This window comes from Barbus barbus (assembly GCF_936440315.1).
Source record: "Barbus barbus genome assembly, chromosome: 14".
In the NCBI taxonomy this organism is placed as follows: domain Eukaryota; kingdom Metazoa; phylum Chordata; class Actinopteri; order Cypriniformes; family Cyprinidae; genus Barbus; species Barbus barbus.
In genome coordinates, this window is record NC_136742.1 from 14,139,983 (window position 1) to 14,147,988 (window position 8,006).

At 34.9% G+C, this 8,006-nt stretch overlaps 1 protein-coding gene across 1 annotated transcript in view; it reads right to left on the reverse strand.

Moving 5' to 3' along the window:
• Positions 1–7,310, reverse strand: part of LOC306879831 (protein kinase C eta type-like) — a 31,034-nt gene extending 23,724 nt beyond the window's left edge. The window contains exons 1-9 of the mRNA XM_079433033.1: positions 6,404–7,310; positions 3,864–3,927; positions 3,212–3,368; positions 3,068–3,102; positions 2,882–2,961; positions 2,664–2,793; positions 2,453–2,574; positions 2,172–2,315; positions 690–863 (exon numbers count right to left, since the gene is read on the reverse strand). Of these exons, the coding sequence (XP_079289159.1) occupies positions 690–863; positions 2,172–2,315; positions 2,453–2,574; positions 2,664–2,793; positions 2,882–2,961; positions 3,068–3,102; positions 3,212–3,368; positions 3,864–3,927; positions 6,404–6,745 (1,248 nt within the window). The 5' untranslated portion in view covers positions 6,746–7,310. The remainder of the gene's footprint in view (positions 1–689; positions 864–2,171; positions 2,316–2,452; positions 2,575–2,663; positions 2,794–2,881; positions 2,962–3,067; positions 3,103–3,211; positions 3,369–3,863; positions 3,928–6,403) is intronic.
• Between the last annotated feature and the right edge of the window lie 696 nt (positions 7,311–8,006).

Below are 8,006 nucleotides of genomic sequence, written 5' to 3' on the forward strand. Positions count from 1 at the left end.
ATATTAAGTCAAGGGTTTTTTGTCAAATAGCATAGTGTTTCCTGGTTGAGTGAGGGACATTAAGTGTCTACATTCAACAAAACGTTTTTCCCGGTTTGTCAGTCAACATGGAAATCACAGTTACAGAAATGAGTCTGCTATGTCTAGCGTGATTTCATCTGGGCTCACATTACAGATTATCTACATGATAACACGTAAACACATCTAACACTGCATTGAGTTCACCCCTGACCAACTATGATCGGCATTTGCTCTGGTTGTTTCAGCTGTATGAGATGCATTCTAGATTCCTCTGTTGTCAAAGAATGTGCCTTCTAAGAATTAATTTCTATAATTCATACAGAGTTCAAAGTGCCCTAAAAGTAAAAATAAATCTGTAAAAAGAATCTGTAGTAACTTTCTGTACAGACATTAACTGTTACGTTACTGAACCTCAAAACACAACACAATGCAACGTGTAATTCAAAATATGGGTAAAACACTTGTAAAAAAAAAAAAAAAATTAAATGCAGAAAGTTACTACATGTTAACACAGTACACTGTACACAGACATTTCTTAAGAGTGCACTATAAAAACAAGTTGTAATGTCCAGAGCTCAATATTAGTCCAAAGAATTCTTGTAATTATTTATCTCTATACATGATACGAAATGCTATATAGCACCTTGAAACTATTTGTGGACTCTTACCGCAGTCTGAAAGCAGTAGTAGAGCTGTGTAAGAAATGGATGCTGGTGAGCCAGAGTCAGCACTCTCTGCTCAATCATGGTTGCTTCCACATCATCCTCTTGCAGAATGACATCCTTCTTCAGCATTTTTACAGCAAACACTCTGTGGTCACTTTTTAGACGAGCCAACATCACCTACGTACATACATATGCGATTATAGAATTCTGAGAGTTAAAAGTGCATGTCTGGTTTACAAGTACACTTTTAAAAATACAGGTTTCAAATGGGGTTTTGCAGCAATGCCACAGAACATTTTTCTTCTTAGTGTGACAACAGCTAAACTGGTAATAGAATAGACATAGTGAGACTTGATAAGAATCAAATGCTGCAAATGGTACTGTGATTTTATCATAAAATTCTGTCAGATAACTGTTGCAATGCTGCAAAACAAATAACTTTTCACCAAAGCAAGAATAGTAATGCACAGTGAGCAAATTACAAAACTTACAAGTCAATGCTTTTACAAATAATTGCAACTGCATTTAAAAAATGGTAACACTTTAGTATAGGGACCAATTCTCACTATTAACCAGTTGCTAATTAGCATGCCTATTATTAACATATTGGCTGTTTATTATAAAGCACATATTCTGCATGACCTACATCCCTAATTCTCCCAATACCTAAACTTAAAATAACTATCTTACTAACTATTAATTAATAAAGGCAAATGTCATAGTCATGTCATAATGGTTTGTTAATGGCGAGAATTTGACCTTAAAATAAAGTGGGACCAAAAACTGCTTAATTGTGACAAATTATATTCTCTACTGTCCATTGCTATCAATTATGTCAATTATTGCAATTCAAAATTATTTAGATGTCACTCCCGAAACTTTGCTGTACAATGTATGTAGCCTTTGGCCTTAGCTGCTCAAATAAAAATAATAAAAAATTAAATACAACTTTTATTCAAATTCTGAATGGATTATGTTTAGCCTACAGTGTGCAAATAGACAAAAAGCTGCCACTCACTTCAGTTCATCCCCATGCCACAAAATTTTATTTGATAGTTATAATAAATAAAGCAGATGAGAGGATTCGCGAGCATGCAAAACTCTGGAGTCTTAAAAAATCCAGAGTGTGAGCATTGAGTGAATTCTGACTAGCTTGAACACAATGGCCAATCAGAGGTGTTCAAGAAATCAACAGCTATATCTGTGATTGGCTACATTGCTCAACGCTACAAAAACATGTTGTAAACAAAACTTGTGACGCCGTCCAGAGCGCAAACACAAAAACACACTGGAGAGGTTGCCAAATCTGTATCCAATTAATATCCTATTATCATAGTTTTTACTGAACTGCTCTTGCTTTCATTTGAGTGTGCTTTTCACTGCGTGAGAAAATGATTGTGCCGCATCAGAGTGTGAAAACAGTGGTATTTGCATGAGTTTCACACTGAATGCATGAGAGTTGGCAGGCCTGCCAATATGTCTCACCTTGCCAAAGCTGCCTTTTCCCAAAACCTGCAAGAAACTGAAGTCTTCCAAATCAACTTTAACAGTATCTTCAGGCTCTTCAAACGTTGGCTGTACGCTATTAACTGAGTTCTGACCCTTTATTCCTGTCATGTGCAGAGAACTCTGTGGAAAAAAATGCAGATATGTAAACAAACACAAATGTGGAGAAATATCTCACATTAAAAAAATAAATGTGCATTTAACAAAACCAAACATTCCCTGATAAAGGAGGCTTTTTGAGACAGTTTTTATGACATTACCTGAGACTCATTTTTAGAAAGTGTGTTGAGCTCTGACAATTTGCTGGCCAGCTCAGCACTGTTCACCCCGCAGTTAAGTGCAACATTCTGTTCACAGCGTTTGTGGATGTTCATCTTGCAACCTGGATGAATTCACACCACACAGATGATAACAACAATCTTGCCCCTATTGCATTTCAATGTTTTTCAAGTCGAGTAAATATGTGCTTACTCTTGCATTGGAGTCCCTGTTTCATCAGGCCGTAAAGTAATGATCCACAGTGGTTACAGTATGTGGGAACTTTATAGTTGTGCTCTCCAAACTGATGGGGTAGGTTGATGCTAAAGCCCTGTCTTTCGCCCTGTACACAAAATAATATGTATGTGGGAAATTGATCCACAAGACAAAATTTTGTCATCACATATGCATTTACATACACACACTCTTACCTCATTTGAATCTTTCTTCATAAGTGTACACTCACTTACAACCAAATCATGACACCTCTTGTGAACCACACACGCACACACTAGAATAATGAGGCATAAAAGTGAATGTTGTTAATCCTTGTGCATGCAGTATGTTAAAACATATGGGGAAATTATCATTCCACTAATATTAGTAAACACACTTACCTTGACACTGATAACCTTGCTTTCCAAAAACACCCCTGGGGAATGATTATATACTTTTAACCACTTGGCATAACACATATTATGCTAGTCTGGTTTGTTGATTGTTTTATGCGGATGAAGGTGTGTTTTCAGTGCAAGTCTTACCAGATGAAGTTTTTGCAATGGCAGCAAAAAGTAGGCTGGGGAAGGAAGGTTGCCATAAACTTATGTCCATAGACTTGGTGGACCTTTCTTTTCTTCAAAGCGTTTTGTCTTTTTCTTGTAAATTTTTTATGGCGTCTCAGTCCATTCACAGCTTCATCTGTAATTCACGGTAACACTCAGTAAGCACAGTTAAATTGCTTACAAAATTAAGCATAAAGTTAAAACAAAGCGTTGTGGGTAAGTACTAGTTTAACTGTTATGATCCTTATAGATTTTTAATACAATAAAACTTGTGTATCAAGTATATGTATATTGTGTAAAAAGGGAGCTTGTGTATCATGTTGAAAAACAAAAATACAGCACAATCTTTGTTAAGAGACAAAAAATGGTGAACAAAACATTCCCTTCATCAAGAAAAATAGCACTCCAGGTTTCATTTATAGCTTAACTGACTACCATAAACGTTCTAATTAATAATTAGTAAATCTTCATAGCAGACAAACACAGAAACACACAATCAGCATAATTATATTAAAATTAAGAAACTATAATTACACACAATATAATTGATTTTTATACAATAATAATAAAAATAAACAGACATGGTTAAAAAATAAAATAAAAATATCTATAGTTATCAAAAACAGCTAACCATCTGTGAAGGAGCCGGTGAGAGTGATGGAGATATACACACTTCCCTCTGGTTCCAGATTCACCTGGAAGAAGATATACTCAGTGAGATAACACTTTAAAAGCTCACTAAAACTACTCTAAGTGCTGACAATATGGTAACATATCACTTCCTAACACTTAGCAGGCCTGGTGTCTGAAGGACATACTTTATTTCCTTAACAAACAAACTAAAAATATATATATATTTTTAAATCCTATACATTTTAAAATACTTTTTAGTTTACAGTGTAATTATATTGCATGTAAAAAAATATTGTGTTAGCATGAACACATAAATATTTAAGAAGTTAAAAAGCACCAGACTTTTAACTAAGCTGTTAACCCAGACATTAAAAGTGACACATTTAGGTAAATGGAAATGTTTTTAGAGTGAAGGATGTGGTTACCACTTAACATAAAATAAAAATGATGTGAGCTCTTATTACTATGAGTGAAAGCTTTTGGCTTAATGTGTGACACAACATAATTTAACATCTTATTTAACTTAACATCTTATTTAATCTTAATTTAACATCTTATCGTCACACTAACTTCTAGCACAGTCTTAGTCATTCTATCTTGCCATCTAAGTCATTCTCTCACTTATTATCATTTAGCTTGCCCTGCCATGTGGGAGGAATTCCTGTAACACGAGGCAAGACAAGGAAAGCAGGACGAGCTGGTTCAGGGAGTCAAGTCCACAGCACGCACCACCAAACCCAACAAGCGCTTCAGGGATCGGAAGGTTTAAGCATTGACCCAACCACTTCAATCGCATTTAAAAAGCATACAATTTAAAGAGACCAACCCAGCATCTGATAGTACACTTTTTAAAAAATATAAAACACACTATCACTAGGTTGTTAGTAAGCTGCACGAGAGATGGAAAGATAACTAGTATTTCCTTGACCAACTCTCAGCTGTGAAGCCGAAGCAGGGGTTTACCCACAAGCCAGTAGAAACGTTTGGGAGCTGGCTTTAAAATTACACTTCAGACCACGCAACAAAATGGAAATGCAAGATGTCAATTTAAGTTCTGATAACTATTGCAAGTCATCCATGTGGAGAACGTTAGATGTAAAACACAGAAGAGGTTATAAGGGGCAAAGAGAGGAATCCAGCTAGTTTGGTTGCACGTGAGTTTGGAAGCACGTCCTCCACAAACAGAGTGAGAGAACCACATTTGCAAAATAACCAGCACATTTTCTGCAACCTACAATGAAACTGTGACCATGAGGAATATTCTAAATCTCTAATACCATCCAAATAAGGCCTAATGTAAATACTAAAAATAATGGTATCATGTTCAGTGTCAAATTCCTGTAACCTTGAAAAATGTTAAAGTGTAATTTTTAAGCACGTTTTAGCATGAAACATAACATCCTCACCATTAGATTTCAAGACTTAAAAAAACTTCACAAGGTCTCATTTGATCTGATTTTATCACTTGGACCAAAGGAAAAGCAGAACATGAGTATATCAAACTGCACAACCGCAGTTACCCTACAGATGCAAGAAAATGTAACGCTCTGAAAGTTTCCGTGATGCATAGTGGGGTGCAACATGTGGTTTTGAGCACAGCCTAGTTATTGCACAAATGAAAGCAACAGGACCTTTTTACAAGAACCCTGATAGGCCTGTAGTCGGGAAAGACTAAAAGTGCAAAGAAAAGAGGTCAATGGTTTTCACATCTCTCTTACTTTGTATTTTGCGTTTTGTCTGTAAATTTTTATCAAAGTTTTTATATCAAATGTAAAGGATGTGAAATTTGGGATGGGGTAGTTGGGGGGTTTCCAAGAACATAGGCCAATTCTTCTCCTTCTTTTTATTATTTAAAAAAATAAAAATAAATTCAATATTTTTTTTACACAAAAGTAACAAAAAGTTTCACAACATTTCAATAAGTCAAAAAAGTACACAAAAAAAGAAAACACCTGTGCTAAAGGTAATCATAGCTGGCTGTTTTGCACTTTACATTTATAAAACAAATTATTTGTCATGTTATTATACATGTATAAATCAATATACCGCAAAAAAATATGATCATCAAAGTGTTGATCATATCAACATTTCCACCTCAAATTAGTTATTGTAAAACCCCTCAAATATTGGCCAGCAGCATTAAGTATACACTATGTTTAGTTTGCCCAGAAATGAAAATTCTATCATTTAAATTTCTCAACCTCAAGTTGTTCCAATCATACGAGTTTGTTTCTTCTGTTGGAAACAAAATATGGTATTTTAAGTAATGTTGCTAACCAGACAGTTGACGGTAGCCATTGACTTTCATAGTATTTTCCCCCTGAGATTCTATGGAAGTCAATGGCTACCGTCAACTGATTAGCAGAATTGACATTAATGGGTGTGCTATCTCTTTAACGCGGTCTATAAAACTAGTTTGACCAACTAGCAGTTAGCCAAGGGATAATAAATCTTACTATTCAGAATTAAATTAGACCAGCAGTCTACTTTTTACTAGTCTAAACAGTCAATGCAAATGGTCCTGATTCTGAAACTCACCCATCCTTCAAACGTTTGTCTTGTGTTTGACGACGTTATCAATTTCTCAAACTGAATTCTGTAATTGGCGACAAAATCGTCGTATCCTATAGGAGTGTTATGGAAAACAGCCAGCTCCAGCTCTTTGCCATTTGTGATGTATGGGCAAAAGTCATCATTGAAGGTTGGTTTGTTGGTCTTTGCTTTTGTGGCGGTCTGTCCAACTTTCACATTATCAACTTTAACAACGATATAAGGATCCAGGACGATTTTCTTATGAAAAGTGTGACGAGTTGAAAAAGTTGTTGGTTTTAAATCCACCGCCTCCCCAACACGGAGCCTCAAATATCCATTGAATTTCATATTGCAGCTCCAATGTTTAATATTCGATGCAAAAAAAAAAACAAACTATGAAATAAATCAAAACAAAACAGTCATATAGTAAAAGTTTCAGCTAACACGAACTCATAATAAAGAACAAAACAACACGTTCAAGGAAAAGTATAAATAAAGCAAGTCTTTTCGTAAGATAGTTTTGTATAAAAACTAAAAGAGCAAACCACAGAGAGCTGAGCTACCGTCCTCCGCAGGAAATCGTATTCTGTCTCTCTCTGTTGATCTGTATGAAGTCTACATCGACAAGCTTTCATGGGTGCATGCCTCATTCCGTGTTTGTGCCGTCATCTACTATAGAAACTATGCGAGCATAAGAAAGACAAAGCCGATGATCGGACACACCTGACTCTGTTCTTCCCTTACCAGCAAGTGACATGGGAATCCATTCATGCTGAATGAATCACTAGGGCTAGACTGCAGCAGGCTTTTCAGTTTCATTACTGTACACAGCTACTGGTTTAAGTGCTGTCAATCAAAAACTAACATGAGCCTTCATAACATGAACTGATCTAGGATTGTGCTTGTGTGATATATCAGCCAACACCAACTTTCCCAAGAAAACAGGGCGGAGAAAATGTTGATGTCCGCTAGAACTGCAGGAAAGTGAAAGTGAAAGAGAGAAATCATACGACGAAAAATATTAAAACATAGCACCTGTTTTGCCACCAGCCCTGCAATGTGAATGTCAGTAACTAAATCTAATATATAAAGTATAATAACTAATATATTATCATATCTAATAGATTTTCAAGTAATTTTTTATATCATAAAGTAATAATTTGATATGTGACCATTGACTGATGCACGAGAAACGACAATGATTCAATAATTTGATTGAAATTGGGTTGGTGAGGAGGAATGGCACTATTATTTTGAACTGCTAAATATTAATGTTTTCAATTTGACTACGTTTTAATTTTTATATATTTTTAATTTTTACTTTTTTAATTTTGACTTTTATTTTTAGCTTTCATTGTAATTTTAGTTTATATTTTAGTGATTTTGTTATGTGCTTTTGTCAGTTTAATGACATTATTTATCTCTGTTATGCACATTTCATATTTAATTATTTTAGTAATTCTACTTAAAATTATTTATTTCAGTTAGTTGCCAAGGCAACATTTTTTTTTTTTTTTTGTTAAAGTTTTTCATCGAATATTTATATTTTATTTCAGCTTCAACAAAACATAAGTAATAGTGCTATGCACAGTTTTCCAGAAGAGGTCAG